At 42.9% G+C, this 16,968-nt stretch overlaps 1 protein-coding gene across 2 annotated transcripts in view; it reads right to left on the bottom strand.

Annotated features, from left to right (window-relative positions):
- Positions 1–9,711: 9,711 nt before the first annotated feature.
- PKP2 (plakophilin 2) overlaps positions 9,712–16,968 on the bottom strand; it is a 70,871-nt gene continuing 63,614 nt past the window's right edge. For both annotated transcript variants that reach the window (XM_018556093.1, XM_018556094.1), the window contains exons 10-13: positions 13,147–13,300; positions 12,420–12,609; positions 11,478–11,565; positions 9,712–9,800 (exon numbers count right to left, since the gene is read on the bottom strand). In XM_018556093.1, coding sequence (XP_018411595.1) covers positions 9,738–9,800; positions 11,478–11,565; positions 12,420–12,609; positions 13,147–13,300 — 495 coding nt within the window. In that variant the 3' untranslated portion in view covers positions 9,712–9,737. The remainder of the gene's footprint in view (positions 9,801–11,477; positions 11,566–12,419; positions 12,610–13,146; positions 13,301–16,968) is intronic.

Here is a 16,968-nt window from a genome sequence, read left to right as displayed (position 1 = left end):
CTCTGAACTAATGCCCAGTAGCCATAGTCTAGGCTAGCCATCATTGGGACCCATACTTTATTGCAGGTGTGAATGGCAAAATACCATAAATGGCCCAAAGGCCTCTTATCACTCCCAGGATCAGTCAGAAGAGATGATGTCCATCAGCGAGAGAGGAGCGTCCCCTTTCTCTCAAGCCGACATCTTTGATGATGCTGAAGTAATCTGGGGGTGTCTTGAAGAAGGTCTCCGGTGACCGAAAGGCACTGTGCAGCTTTCCCTGTCGACACCGTCCGGCTCACCTCGAATTGCTGGGCCTTCTGGAATCACTCACAGTATGGGCTCGGCCGTTCGTCCAGGCCGCGATATCCCCGCTGTAGCAGTGTCACTGGGTCCCGTTGAAGCAATCGTTCAGTTCTCCTTGCGCAACGCAGAACTGAAGTAGAGGCAGACCACTGGTAATTTTGTAGCAAGTCACAAGGTGAGGGGCTGTAGCAGGGGCCGAGCTGTGTCAGACATTTGTGAACACAGCCAAGAACTGCACAGGATTTACATGATTGTGTCATCTCTGAGCCCGCATCTCAGTCCAGGAAGTAGCTGGTGACCATGGATGATGCCTAAATAAAGATGCCAATGCCCTCCTGGAAAAAAGCAGAAGATAGCATTGTCAGGGGAGTACTGTGATCCCTTTGTGAGGTATCACAGTGGGGATAGAAGCAGAAGAGAGGAAACAAGGGGTGGTATTGATTGTCACAGAGGAGTACAGTGTGTGGCTCGCAGGAGAAATGTGCGGTGTTAAGTAGACAGGGAAGGATGAGCTGTAACAGGGTGGTGGGGTCGGTGGGGAGGGATGTACTTTGGGCAAAGAGTTACGTTGCCAGGAAGGGATGTGCTGTGACCAGGAGGTGAGGTGGGTGGGGAAGGATGTTAGAGGGTGATAAATTGGTCAGTGATGGAGATGCTGTGCCAGGGATGAGGTGGGAGGGAAGTGCTGTGGACAGGGGGTGAGGTGGGTGGGGAGGGATGTTAGAGGGGGATAGATTGGTCAGGGATGGAGATGCTGTGCCGGGGATGAGGTGGGAGGGAAGTGCTGTGGACAGGGGGTGAGGTGGGTGGGGAGGGATGTTAGAGGAGGATAAATTGGTCAGGGATGAAGATGCTGTGCCAGGGATGAGGTGTGAAGGAAGTGCAGTGGACAGGGAGTTAGGTGGGTGGGGATGGATGTTAGAGAGGGGTAAATCGATCAGTGATGGAGATGCTGTGCCAGGAATGAGGTGGGAGGAAAGTGCTGTGGATAGGAGGGGAGGTGGTAGGGGAGGTGGATGAGAGAGAGGGGTAAATTGGTCAGGGATGGGGATGCGGTGCCACTTTGAAGATGAAACGTTGGCCAGGGACAAAGTTGCTGTGAGCTGGGAGTGAGTTGCTGTTGCTGGGGGTTGAGGTGGCTGCACCTCTCCCCTTTCATTACCCAGCTCATGATTCTATACTCCTTTTCCTGCCTCTCCATCTCCTCTGCTGCTGCAAGATTACAGAAATGTTTTTCTGGACCTGATGACAAGTCAATCCCATGTGTGTGAGCTCGCTGTGATCAAAACAATATGGCGGCCATATACTACACATGTGCAGTATTGCTAAGAACTATGATTAACTATGGCGGTGATATGCTGTGCATGTGCAGTAGTCACCGGTCTGTACTGCACGTGTGGTGTGGAGGCATTACTGCGCATGTGTGTGGATCTGGTATTCATTGATTGAGGGGGCAATATGGAAGCAATGACATAACATTACTGTGCATGTGTGGTCACCACACATCTCATCTCATCCTAATGATGCAACCACCCGCCATATTAAATGGAACCCTGGCACCATCTTGGAGAAGTCCAAGGGGGTAAAGTTATTATTTAGAAAATTGTCCTAATGAAAACTTTGGATTTCAACTAAAAACATTATTGTTCTTTAAACAAGTAAACAATTATTATTATTATTCTGAAATCTACATTTTAACATAAAACAAAACGCTTTTTCACCACTTCCCGTGTTCTTCTCTTCTTATATTTATTGGCTGTGTAAACCCGTGGCATTGATGCAGAGACTGGAGTGATGTATAGGAAAGTAAACCAGCCGTGAATGTGAGAGTAAACAGAATACAGAGACGATTGACATGCGCTGACACCTCATATAATAAAGGAGATTTAGTGAATCTCTAGTGACAACATCCTTTGTTTTATAACATTGCTGTAACCAAGGGCGCACCTATGAATCACGGGGCCCCATAGCAAAAATGTGATGCCCCCCTCCCCCCAGCTACCTTTCATTGTCAATCATCTTAACATAAAGTAACAAAGTTTATATCACGGACAAAGGTCAGCATAGTCAGTATATTTCTTGGGAGCAGTGCTGTGGAAGTTGTCAGGTAAAGTTGGGTATATATAGTAACAGATATTTTTTCAGCTTTTGGACTAAACAGCGTAGTTGGAGGAATCTCCTGCTGTGGCTATTGTATGCTGACAATCCGCTCCACCGGCTGGTAAAATATCGAAACAGTGCCTGCATCTGTTTGATTGGATGAGGGCACTGTTGTCAAACAATTTTCCACCTGGCTCCTTTAATTTTGAATCCATGGATGTCGGGTAGCAGTTGGCAGACAGGGCCATCAAGATTCATCAAGACCCATGGAAAATTCACTCAGAGTATAATCAGTTTCTAGAGGGGTATCGGTGCATGGAATTTCTCTTCAACATTAATTTTTCAGCTAATTTATATCATGAGATAATTGTTAGCACTCCAACACACTAACATTGTATATTTCTGCCTTGCAGCACTGGGTGTCTCCGGTTTGAATCCTGGTCAGGACACCATCTACAAGGAATTTGCATATTCTCCCTGTGCTTGCATGGGATTCCTCTGTTTTTGCCTTCCACACTCCAAAGACATGCTGGAAGGTTAATTGGCTTCGGTCTAAATTGGCCCTGTATGTATGTATGTGAGATAGGGATCTTAGATTGTAAGTTCCTTGAGGGCAGGGAGTGATGTGAATGTGAAAGCAGTGCGTAAAATTGTCAGCACTATATAAATCTCTGAAATAAATATGCCTTAGGGCCCCTTCACACCAGCTGCATTATGCTGCAGCCTTGCCCAGCACAGCCCGAATGCACATACAACGCAATCTGCATTTTTCACAATCTGCTCAGTTCACACCAGTGACGTGTGGTACCTCTTGCTCTGGGTGAGGCATTTCCCAGCCTTGCCCCCAGCACGTCTCGGGCGAAGCCCCGCCCCTGCCGACCAAAGTCCCACCCCACCGGGTGAAGCCCCACCCCCAACCCATCCCAAGCTAGTGTAAAGGAGGACGGAGGAGACAAGGAGGAGCCTCCCTGTCCCTCACTTGCTCCTCACTGCTGAGGCGCTCCGTCCATGACAGGTTACACAGCAGGGAGGATTTCCCTGCTGTGTAACCTGTTAGATGCCGATCTGAATTGAAAAAAAGCTGTCGGCTTCAGACATGACGTTGACAGCTTTTTCCTCCATAATTCTAGGTGAAGCTCTGCCTCATCTGCCTCCCCTGACCGCACGTCCCTGGTTCACACCACCGGTGGGGTGCATGTAGTACTTTTTTTTTAGTGCAGCGTGATGGAACACAATCCACCACATCACACAGTGCTGACATTTCAATAAAGTTCTACCAAAAAAAAAAAAAAAGTTGCAGTGCAATGCCGCTTCCAGCATATCATCCCTGCAGTCTAGTGAGAGCACACCAGTGATTGCATTCTAACGCAGCTGCTGGTGTTGATGGGACCTTATACAGTACTACAGTACTACAAACAGCTTACAGTTTTTAGCTGAGGTGACACATTGGGAATTTTACAGCCTGTGGTAGACTGCATTAGGCATACAGGGTTCATTTCAGTGCTGGGCGGGATGTCCGGAAGCTCTGAGGGCAATAAATCTACTCTACTAAGACAGCTAAACAAGTTCCCCTTATACTGCAGAGTCTACAAAGGGGGATCTGTGACCATCAACAACATTATACTGACATCAGAAAGTGAAGCGAACTCTCTCTAAAGTTGACCATACACTTGCAATGAGTTTGTCTGATTGTCTTTACATCTACCATCAGCTATATACTGCAAGGGCCTACCTGATTTGATACAAATGTAATGGATTGTTTGGGTGTGTCCTTCATAGATTTGGCCAGTTTAATGGAGCCCCTAATGGCAGTACAACCTGACAGGGGCTCTAACCCTTCCCCAATCTATCTAAAACCAAAAGAAATGGATTTGGCTGGATATACACTTTAATAATCTGTATGATATCCCAGGCGTGACCACAAAGTGCTTTTAGTTCCCTATTACTAAGCTAGAACACAGGGGATGACACCTGTAATAGAGAAAGATGTATCTTTAATAGTAAACAAGTGATCATACAGCAGTATCAGCATGACAACAAAATGTGACGTCGAGGCAAATACACAATAACACAATGGCACAGAGTACAAAATACACAAAATCTGTTAGATGCCAATGACCTTTATGTAATACCACAGTGCAAGAAGCAGTGATGTGTCATAAGCCGTAACAACCAATGGGATTGCAGCTTTCAGATCAGTGTAGGCAGAGCAATGGAAGGTGATTGGCCGCTGTTGGTTAGTGCAATTTAGTGCCTTATTCATGTAGAATATAATGAAACTGTTATAAGCCCTTATAGCCTCATTGATCTTTCAGTTCAAATTAACTGAAATACATTTTAGGTACATGAAAATAAAAGGTCTGCACAGTCTTACAGTTCATTAGAAAAGCCTGTGCCCTGCCAGAGCCCATGCTGCAGAAAAGGACCCTTGATCTCCATGTGGAAGCAGTGGTCTGTCTGCAAAGTTCTGACATGCATGCTGCTGACTACGAGCTAGGGTTCTCCACATAGCAAATTTAAGTTTACCCACTGATTGGAGAACTCTTGTTGTGACTCGGCAGGGTGTCAGACCTCTGCAGAGAGACCACTGCTTCTACACAGAGAGCGCAAGTGCCCTTCTCTGGAGCATGCTGTAAGATAGCACAGCTACGAGGCCCTAATGGCACCCTACTCTCTCCCATTCAAAGCATTGCTGTGTAGCGGGAACAGGTGGTGAATATCAATACAAATTTTAGATGTACTATTTAAATTATTGTTAAAGGTGTACTTATTAAATTATTTTTTGTCATATCTGCCTGTTAAGCTTGTTAATCAGCTCCAGAAATCATACAAATATTTGCAGATAAGCTGCTTGGATTTTTAAACATTGTTAAGCTTTAAGAAGCTGCACTGAACAGCTCTCAAGGTGACCCCGTTTCTAGCTGTTAGAAGTTAGACAACAGCCACCTTGTAGAAGAAGAAGAGGAATACTCTCCTTTCCGGGTAAATCTTTGCTCTCTCCTCCGGCTCCAGGTGTGTCAGATAGAGTGACCCCCCCCGTTAGCTTTTGTTCCCCTGACCAGCCCCTATGTAAGTACTAACGTACAGGACATAGTGGAGGATACCCCATACGTACAGTAGTAGGGGATACCCCACATCCAGAGGTGTCAGATAGTAGTGGAGCACCGAGCAAAAATGATGGAGAGTAAAATGCATTTCACTGCCCCTTGGAAAGGTAAGTATTCCCCCCAGGGGCATCCCTTGAATGAGGCGGCTTCTCTTTGGGTCACATGGGGCGGTGGCAGGCAGAGCAGCATGGCCACTCTGCTGCATAAGGTTTGCCGTGTGCCTGCCACCCCCTCTCTGACTAGAGAGCGTCCCAGCCATACACATCTCCCTGCCCAGCTCTTAGCAATCTGTGACGCTCTTGCCGGTGTTCCGCTGAGCTCCTGGCAATCAGTGACGTCACTGGTTGCTAGGAGCTTGGCAGGACGACGGCCAATGCGTCATAGGTTGCCAAGGGCTAGGCAGAGAGATACAGAGCCCTTACACAGCTCCCCGCCCGGCTCACCACCATCACACTATTTGCGTGCACCATGCAGCATCCAACTTTGGCCTGCCTCTACCACTGAGCAGTAAAGTCACTTTTACTACAAAACGCAATTATATGAACACACATAAAAGTTTTTAAAAAAATAGAGAGTCAAGCATTAAAAAAATAAGTCTCCATTAAACTAAGCTTTTAATACACCAACTAAAAGTCTTTTAATCTCCCACTTGCAATACATTCTGTCAGCAAATATCTCTTTTGCCGTTCCCCAAAAATGGCACGCCATAATTTTGCATCAAAAAAGTCACATCAAATAAAAAGTACATAAATCTATATACAATTCCAAGAAAATGCTGAAGACAGAGAAGAACAAACACCAACTAAAACAAGAGTTACAATAGTCCACGTAGGCAAGCAAGGGTAAGGTGCCATATTTGCTCCTTCTTGTCTCTGAGACTGGTAGAAAGCGGAACTTTCTTTAAAACAATATTAATTTCCCACTGTCCCCCCAACCCCACCTCCTTCCCTCCATGAGCCTCCCCCCCACCTAAAAAAGTCTGCGACATCATGGTTCCTTCCTCTTCTCCTCCCGTAGTAGCTGTGGGCAGCCCTTGCTACTGCACCAAACGGCGCTGACGCAATGACATGAACGCCATTTAGTGGAGTAGTACTTTGAACCAAGGCAGGCATGATAATGCACCTCAAGGGGTCTGTACATGAAAGCCTGGGATCAGAGGAAGTGGGTTTGTAGAGAGTAGCTGTCATTCAACCAGGAAGACTGGTGACACCTTGTGGTAGAGATAAATTACTGAGGGGTCAGCTCTGGATTGTAATCCGTATTTTTTTTACTATGGCTACACTATTTAAAAAAAATGTTTTTATGTACCTGGATTTCTGCTTTAATAATTATATGCCGGATTCTGTTGGTAACTTGTTTGACAATCCTCCCTCTTCCACTGTCGTCTTCCATGATACAATGTAACACATTCCTCACATCCTGGGGCTTTTTTGTATCCATGTTATGCAACTGTGCAAAATGCAGCCCAAACTTGTTACAAACATCCTAAAAATCCATCAATAATATGGAAACTTCACTCCTCGTTCTGAAAAACACAAAATGTTCTGGCAGTTTCCTCGTGGCTTCAGTTTTCACAAGTAGCTGACAGCGTCCGCCATTAAAACCGCCAGGGAGCGATCTTGAGGCTAGATTCAGACCTCAGTGACAACGTGGCCGTGCGTCCCGGGGGCCGCGCGATCATGTGCTAGTGCACACTGCGGTTGCTGCGCAGCCCCATTGCTTTCAATGGGGTTATATCCACGCAGCAATCACTAGAGTACCTTTTTTTGCGACACACGACGCACCGATTTTTTTGTGTTCAATTGCATGGGCGGAATCGCGGTGGGAAACCGTGCGATCCGCCCGGTGTGACTGGGGTGCCATTAGAAAATAATGGCACCTCCAGCGTGATTGGCTGTGGTGGGCAACTCTGTGACCGCCCGGTTTTGTGCATGATTGCCGCGCGGTGGGGATTCGCACAGGTGTGAACCTAGCCTGAAGCTGCACCTTGTTTCACCTACTATATCAAACTATCAACATAACATAACATAACATTCCATCAACTCCTTGTGCAAATGCTGCAGTTTTAAATGTTCAGAAATAAAATGATATGATTAATCCTGACATACAGGAAGGTACAAATATCTAAATAAAAAAAAAGCTAAAAGTGTAAAAAATGAAAGGATACATAAACCTTAACAATGCGCGTCTCTTATCTGCTCTCTTTGGGTCTGGTAAATATTACATTGACAGTGTTTTGTTATATCTGTTCGATAATTGCAAAGATATACCTGTTGATCCTGCCAGAAATCTTGTCAACTGATAACTTCCTCTTCTCTCTGCTTGCACAGCATTCATATCAGTGACATTGTTTGGAGGACTACAAATCCCCACCCATCTATGGTATGAAGTATCCTGCCCTATCTTTGTTGTCTTAAAATAGTAGGATGAGTAGCTTCCTACGGACAGGAAGTGTATTAATGGCAGGATCACTTGTCAAAAATAAAGGGAAAATGTCGAAAAAAAAAAACTAATGCAGCCACCACACCTAAGGACTGGTAAGCTGCAATATATTACATTTTTATTTTTGGGTTTAGATACACTTTAAGTCAAATTTGTTACAGTTAACCTAACCTCCTAACCTCCATCCTCCATCCTCCATCCTCCAGGCCAGTATGGCCTAACCTCCATCCTCACCACTTTAACATACAGCAGTGCACTAATTAATAAAATAATATATTACCACTGAGTATATCACTGCCAAATTTATTTTACAATGCAATGATAATTTTAGCAGGGGTGAAACCATTTTTTGTTTTTGTTATATATTCTTTAGGTAAAACCATTTTTAATAAACTGTAGCATCCGGGCACAGAGCAGCATCCGGGGCCTATGCAGCTATCTGTAGGTTGCACATCTAAAGCATAGGATACTAAAAACTGTTGGATTTCTATGTTATTTGGCAAAGCTCAGGAGGTTTTTCACCTAGAAACAAAAAAAAGTTATTATTTATGTTTGTGTAAAACCCCGCCTGTCTAGAGGTTGGCTCCACCTCTTTTAGAGTCCTCATATTGGCAAAGGAAATGGATGATAGAGGGAATAATTATGTAAAGGTATGAATGTAAAAACTGTACATTAGTGTGTGTAAATGGATGAATGCAAATGCTATATACACATTGTTTCACTGCACTTCACCTGACAGAACCACCCAATCAGGTTGATCTTTCCTGAAATCTGACTTTATAGCAGTTTGCATGTTCAGAGAATATTATAGCTGTGGTTTAAAAGTAAAGCTGTTCTAAGGTCAAACTGCAGCCCTTTAACCTATGCTCTACTTGGCTATATACACAAGACACAAAGGGAATGAAGTGACATCCGTTGCTTGCCAAAGATCATGTGATCTTCCAGCATCCTGTCCCGGATGAGCCCCCACATTCCAACACTCTGATAATACTAACAGAGATCAATATTGAAAATTAGCAAAGTGATGACAAAATGTGAATTTGTCCAAAAGCAAGACAAGTTATTAAATTCAAAAGCAAACAATTGTTATGCTATGATAAACTAAACACACTATAACCTAGAGATTTTGGATAAACAGTATTGGTGAGTGCTGCATGGAGAAATTGGTAGATCTGTTAATGGTGGGTGATTCTGTTTTCTTGTGATACCTTCCTAGCTTTCTTACAGCCTCTATAAAACAAACTAAAAAGATCTATAGCACAGCATTGGACGCAAAACACAATGTATAGAGTTCAGCAGACCGATGCACATGGTAAACCAACATCTGCAATCTTGATGAAGCAAAAGGTCTTGCATCAGAGCTTGCAGTAGTCACATGACTTCAAGAAAGCAAGAAATTCTTGCTTTGGTAATATAAAGTCCTTTAAAAACCAAGATGATATAGGGATCAGTTTAAGCCATTGTACAAAACAAGCAATTCACAGATTCTTGGAAAATGCACAATGATTACACTGTTATTAGTGCTAGAGAAACAAAGGCTTGCTTTCTGTTCCGTAATCTTCCGTATAAAAACAAACCGTGATCAATAGGAAAAAAGGTGCAAAAATGGGATTCAATACAAAAGTCTTCGGTATCCCGGCTGACGGAGTTCGTAAGTCGCACAAATATCTAAAGTAACAGCGGAAGAGTTTAAGCTGCGTCAGGAAAGGCAGTATGTAGTCATGCGGGTGAAGTCACTTGTAATTGTCTTTGTTAGTTCATAAACTGACGCGTGTTGTTCTTGCCAGAACACAACCTTCTGATTCACAGGGAATGGTAAGCCTTTGAAGTCTTGGGGTTGACAAAATCTCCTTTCTTAAACGTAGCCTGACGGGGACACAAGCAGAGAAAAGGATAGTTCAATTATACATAAACACAATCATTAAACTCTCATATAATCTTCAAAGGATTAATGTGATTTCAAAAGTCATTTTCAGTCTTTTTAAATTTGCAGCTTTCCTTTAAATGCTGATCATGCCAAGAAGGCCCTTGTTCAGTCACTTCCTGTTATAGGGTGGAAACGCTTTGTCCCGGTCTCTCAGTTGTGCTCCTGAGTTGTCACCATGTTATGCAGAATTCCGATGGAGACAACAGGTGACCATTTCAACACATTATGCAGGCATGGCCCACTGTTGTCACAATCAGGAAATCTGCTCTGAGGAATGCCATGCAGCCATCGCAGAAGTGTATATAGAAAGGAAGTGGCTGCATAGAGGCTGCAGGACATCAGCAACGCTAAGAACTAACACAAGATGAAAAAAAAGGTGATAAGTATTTTATTATTTATTTTTATTATTTTTTATTACTTATTTTTGCAGTGCAGCCGATGGTTCCAAATGTTCTATTTTAGTTCTGACTGGACTTAAAAGTTGCATCAGCATTCTATTGCAAAACAGAATCTGTGCATTGGGATATACCTTCTCCTACAATGCTAAATATATGCCCGGTTCTAATAAGCTGATAAAATGTTTACGAATTTACTTATAAAATGTTATTTTAAATTAATATAAGCAAAACATTTAATTCATAAGAAATGCGCCGCTTTGGCCTGTATACAAATTCTCATTCTGCTGCTCCCAAATGAAGGAGAAACACAATATAAACTTTATACAGTTCTTAAAGTGGACCTGTACACCTGTACACTTAAAGTTTACTATAAATATCAAAGCAAAGACAGATGGGGAAAAACTAATTTCCTAGAAATATGTTCAGTTCTTCACTTTTCATTGCCAGTCATATGGTTCATGCCAAGGTATTGGTCACATGGTCTCTGAATGGGGGTGGGACCTACAATATATCCAGGCAAAGCCATGAGTCTGCCTGAACACTAATCCTCCTCTTCACTATTGCTCTGACAGTGGTCATGTTAGGCATCAGAGAATGGAAGGATTGCACAGGTTCTAGTAAAACTTAAATTTTTCACATTGATTTTTTTGTCTGGAGCTTTAAGTGGTAATTATAGTAAATCAGACTTTTTTGGGGGGGTTCTGGCATACATAGTATTTGAGGTTGAATAAAGACATAAGTCCATCAAGTCCAACCTATTGCGTGTATGCATTTATGTTTGAGCAAAATCACTATAAAGGCAGCTACAGTAAATTTGAGATTTTAAACCAATGATACCTCAACATTCAGGGGCTGATTTATAAATCGTTCCCCCGGTGAATAGCTGGGTGAATGCCATTCGCAGGGCATTCCTGCCACTAGATGGAGTCAATTTCCTATGCTCCATCTAATGTCAGTCAGGTCGTGTGAACTTCGTCAGCCCAGCTATGTGCTGGGAAATGTTTTATACATCAGCCCCTTGTTGTCTAGTTTTTGCAATGCTCAGAAGTGTCCAGTTTGATTTCATGTCCACGGATGGGGTAGCCCAGAGCTGGCAATCTAAACTGTACAACATGACTGGCTGCTGTCAGCAATGCACACAGTTCCTTTACTAGGCTTCCATATCTGAGGCTTTATATTTTATTACTTAGGCCAGATGTCCATTGTGGAGCTTCTTACCTTCTTGTAGGCATTGTGAAGTTCTTGATGTGTCCACATATTGTACAGGACAAGTGAGGCAGCTTTTCCGGCTTTAGTCCCCATGGCCCTATGAAAATAAACATTGACAATAAGATGGGATTCGCTGTACATGGCAGATAGTTAAAGTGCCACTTATGTATTTATTCAAAACAGGGAAGCGTGCTGTGTGTTTAAAGGACAACTTCACCATTCAGCCATTCGGTCTGAAAATCTCTGATTCTTCGTTCTGTGCGAATAGAGGTAAAAACAAACGTTTTTAGTAGGGATGCACCGATACCAAGTACAGTACTCTGTACAAGTACAGATACTTTTCGAGCTCCAAGACTAGACTAGAGAAAAATTCAAAAATTAGGAGGCAGCTGTCATTTGTAAGGAGCACACGGAGCTCCTGGGATTTGTACATCTGAGTTTTATGTATGATTTTGTTTTTATAAATATAAATAAAGGGATGCACAGATACCAGTTTTGCGAGTACGAGTACTGATACTTGCCCAAGTACTTACACATACAAGTACTGATACATTTTTGTTTATTGTCATGTGACAGTTTTTCTAAAATAATACAGACTAAGATTTCAGGACAGTGGTGCAGCACCAGAGACCAGGTCCCAGCTGCAACCCTGGTAGTTCTCATGAAAACGCCAGGTATCGGCACTGGTATCTGAACTGGTATCGGTGCATCCCTAGTTCTTAGTATATTTTCATTTCAGCTCAAATGTAATGTAAACCACATTATAGCCACTAGATGGAGCTGAGGAGCATAGGAATTAAACATATGTGGTGGCCATAATGTGGTATTACATTACATAAGAAAATATACTAAGAACATTCATTTTTGCCTCTATTCGCACAAAAAGAATCTTTAGAGATTCAGAGAATGCCTATGCAAAGTGTTTATAAATAGACCCCCAGGTGTCCTCACCCATCTTTGCTGCTAAGATTGATAAGTTTGCGGACACCACCGTTTTGAAGGAGGAGTCTGGCGTTCTGAGAGCTGCTGCTGATCAGACTGTTGAGAACGTAGCACAGGGATGCAGCGGTGTCGTTGGCAATGTTCGAGTCCGGGACAGAGTCTGGTAGGGCCCGCACTAGATCTGGCATCATTTCGGTGGCTGAAATAGAGATGTGAAACATGATTAAAAAAGTGACACCATCACTTTTTACATCTATACTGCAATATATGTTTCTGAAGAAGGTCCATACTGGCAGTCCCCATACTTGTCTCATATCCGGGTTATTTTAAGAATATTTATCAGCAGTATGCCAATTTAAGTACATATGAAGCCAGAAAAACATAAAAAATTTTGGATAGCGTAGGGAATGGTTAAAACCCCATTTTGTGTCGTCTGTGTTTCATTGAGGACATTTCCCATCACGTCCTGTCCCAAAAACACCACAGGAAGAGGAAAGTAAAAGGGAATTCCCCTTACTGTAATTGTCACTGAAACAGATATCCCAACAACTGTAAAATTTTGGACTTCTCATTACTTTTTGTCCTACTGACAGAGGTCACCAGGACCAATAAAAAAGGTGAATCTCCCCATCTTAATGAGTAAACTCCTCGGAGGCGGGGCGTAACATTCAATATTCTCTACATAGCACTGGTGCGTTAGAAGTAAATTGTGCGGCTGCCATAACTTTGCACTGACAAATATCATTGTGTAGAGAGGAATTGCGCGACAGGTTCCTCAGCAAAGAGACCGATGTCCTCTTAACCCCCGGCTCGCTCGCAAACAGCATATTCCGAACGTGTTGAAGTCCGCTCTCTTTCTGGACGACCATCTGAGCAACGGAGAAAGGCATCTGTGAAGAAATACAGAACACACATGGATGAGAAGCACAACAGGTATTTAAGGTGAATTTTAAGCTTTTGGTAGATGTAGAAAAGTTACAAAATGTGTACAATTTGTTTCTATATCTGGAGAAATGTGTTGGTGAGATCCTCGGGGTCTGCACAACAATTGCGAGGGTCCCTCCATTCCTGCCAGAGTTTTATCATTCATTATGGAGAAAGCTGTAATAAATACCTGGAAGCGTCACACTTACAAATGACTGGCATGCTGCACCTAGCATGGTAAACATCCCGGGTGCTAGATCCACTTTAAAATATCACATTTAGATGAACCAATCCTCAACGTTCAGTTTAAATGTAAGTTTAGCGTCAACGCAAAAGGTGTACCTAGTCTTATAGTTTGTTTTCTTTATATTAAAAAAAAAAACACAGCCACCCTCTAAGTAGAGAAGACTGTCCCTTACCATTATTCTGTAGAAAAGAACCCTTGCTCTGTGTGGAAGCAGTGGTCTCCTTGCAGAGGTCCAACATATTACCAACTGAGTTAGACCTATATAATTGAAACTTCAAATTCATGATCCCTGGTGATTGGAGAGCTCTAGCTCTGATCGACTAAGGAGCGTGTCAGATCTCTGCAGAGTGACCACTGTTTCCACACAGAGAGCAAGGGATGTATCATCGTTTCCATCAGTGATCCAAAGCACATGAGGTTTTTCCTCATTCAAAGCTGTCTTGCTGTCTGTACAGAAACAGTGGGTCTCTCTGTGTAGGTCCAACAAGCCCCCTGTCAGAACTAGGGCTCTCCAATTAGCAAAGTTTACGCTCCCTGCTGATTGGAGAGCTCTAGAACTAACTAAGCAGTCGGCGTGTCAGAGCTCTGCAGAGAGTCCACTGCTTCCACACAGTGAGCAAGGCTCCTTCTCTGCAGCATGCTGGCAGAGGACCGGCTTTTCTACTAAGGTAGTGGCTGAGCCACTCTCATTTAAGAAGGTGATGGTAGTCACTGGGATTTAGCCCATATGCCAAGGAAGTCAGACCTGAAGCTAATATCAGAGGGGCACAATGATGTACAGGTCCTCTTTAATATTTTATTATTACACTTGGCACAGTCATGTTGTGCTGTTTAGTGAACACGAGCAAGAGGCACACCTTTTGTTTTGATGCACCGGGAATGTTTTTAGCCGATTCCAACTGAAAGTTCACTTGGGATTTAATTTATAGATATTGCAGGGTTGCTTTCCCACATCCGCACATCAGTTCCTCTTTTAGAACAATCCAAAATTAAAGTAAGCCTTGGCCGAAGGAGGAGGGGATTCTGTCAAGGGCCTATATAATTTGTCTGGCGCCCGACTATCTTCAGATAGTAAAAAGAGCATGTTCTACAGCCAAAATATCTTACTTCAACAGATATAATTAGGGGAAAAATGCCAAAGACACTTCACAGAGATGCCGAGTCAGATAAAAAATAAAATAAAAAAGTTTCAATTGATAAAAAAAAAAATTGGAAACGGTTTTGTTTTTTCTCAGTTTATGTTTGCAGTGGATGTAGTATCAGTGAATGTTAAGGTCAGCGTTTTATCCAAGGTCTTCAGTAACATTCCTCTGATATGGCCCCACAAGGAAATTCTTTTGTTTGGAGAGGAATGCGGCTGCAAGACAACAGAAAGCCGTCACCTCTCCCGTACCAGAGGGTACCACTCTGTGCTCTACAACTGCTATTATGCAAACAGCAACATCTAATGTACTGGGGTCAAGCTCCCTGTCTGCTCTGAGTGATGTCTGAGAGAGCTTTAGCTAAAAAAAAAACATTTTAGTTTAAAGAGGGGAAGACTAGGGAATAAAGGGACAGGTGATCCATCAACCCCCCCATCTCCCTTGCCTGCCCATTATCCATCAACTACCCCTCCTCTCCTTTGGGACAGAGAGCAAGGCATAATATAGATATTGTCCAGGTGTAAGTCATTGTTTTAAAGTGCCAGCAACTACATTCTGAAAAATCACTCATCAGAGCAGTCCATGGTGCCATCATTGAGTCAACTAATGGAAAACCCTTAAAAATTTCATCCAGCCCTGCCACATGAATGGAATCCCAGATGTACTAAACTTGTTTCCTTTATTACTTATGAAACCAACGAAAGAATAAAAAGAATAATTCAAAGCAACGTCTATTTAAATATCTAATATATGAGTTTTTGTTTTCTTTTAAATCTACTTTTTATCCAACTTTGCAGACACTATACAGTTGTTTGCATTGTACATTATTTTATACAATCCTATTCCTATACCTCAGATAACCGCTTAAAAAAAACTTCTAATTCCAAATTTTCCTAGCACATGCACATTACAATAAATATGTTTTTTCCCAGGAGGAGGACAAGTGGAAGTAAGGTAAAAGAAAAAAAAAATTGGCGATTAGCAGTCCTTCTATAACTGTAAATCTCTTCTGCCATAAAAGCTTCTTGTTTCCATTCAGCAATTATTTTACTTGTTAATTACTTATTTTGCAATTCAGCGTGCGCAGCTCTGCGTTCAGACCTGGCATGCCGAGATGAAGTACCTTACCTGTGTGTGTGCAGGAGTTAGGTCATTAGGGTCCAAACGGAAGAAGAGGAGATGAAGAGCCACAGAGGGCGGAGTGCAGTGCTGGAGGAATTGCTCTGGCAGGTGCTGTAAGTCTGCCATATGCTGTGCATACTAGCACATTATAGCTAAAAGCTCCTGGGGCATTTTTTTTTAAAGCTTCACTTCCACTTTAACAGTTAGAATTGTGTCTATTTGGATAAGAAGCTAGAATAATTTTTCAACTTTGGCCTTCAATTTTTCCTATCACTAGAGTCAAAAACGATCATCATGTCCCCAATAACTATTAGAAAATCAGAATACAAAAAAATGGTACATGCATGAATCTATAACCGGCCTTTATAGCAGGGCGCACATTGGGAAGGCTTACAACAATACAAAACACAAAAATTCCCCAGCCTCAACCTGCCAGCCAGCCTGCAACCAAACAAGTAGCCCTGTCAACAGTATGCGTTAAAATCAGAGGTTTTAGTTGCACAAACTTTTGGCCAAAAATATGTAGAAGCCACACTGCCGCGCCAAGGCACCTCTGCAAAGTGTGGTCCTAACTCTATGTATCCGAGTCTCCAAGTGTGAGCATATTAATGAAGTTGATAAATTACATGCATGTGTACCTGGAGGTGGCCTACTCCTCCTGATAAAGGTGCAGGGACGCACTGGAGTCCCAGCGTGCATTTTTGGTTGCTGGGCCTCCAGTGCGTCCCTGCACCTTATTAGGAGGAGTTGGCTACCTCCAGGTACACATGCATGTAATTTATCAACTTCATTAATATGCTCACACTTGGAGACTCGGATACATAGAGTTAGGACCACACTTTGCAGAGGTGCCTTGGCGCGGCAGTGTGGCTTCTACATATTTTTGGCCAAAAGTTTGTGCAACTAAAACCTCTGATTTTAACGCATACTGTTGACAGGGCTACTTGTTTGGTTGCAGGCTGGCTGGCAGGCTGAGGCTGGGGAATTTTTGTGTTTTGTATAACTATTAGAAAATCAAACAAATGTTCTGAAAACTAATAAAATAGAATAACGAGTCTACTGGTGTACATCGGCATGGGGACAAGGTGCTTTTCCAGGAGTCCCCTGTGGCCTTCTATGGTGT

The sequence above is a fragment of the Nanorana parkeri genome, unplaced genomic scaffold (assembly GCF_000935625.1).
Source record: "Nanorana parkeri isolate BGI_ZX_2015 unplaced genomic scaffold, ASM93562v1 scaffold224, whole genome shotgun sequence".
Classification (NCBI taxonomy): Eukaryota; Metazoa; Chordata; class Amphibia; order Anura; family Dicroglossidae; genus Nanorana; species Nanorana parkeri.
The sequence above is the reverse complement of the archived record's forward strand: the minus strand, read 5'-3'. Positions and strand labels throughout refer to the sequence as shown.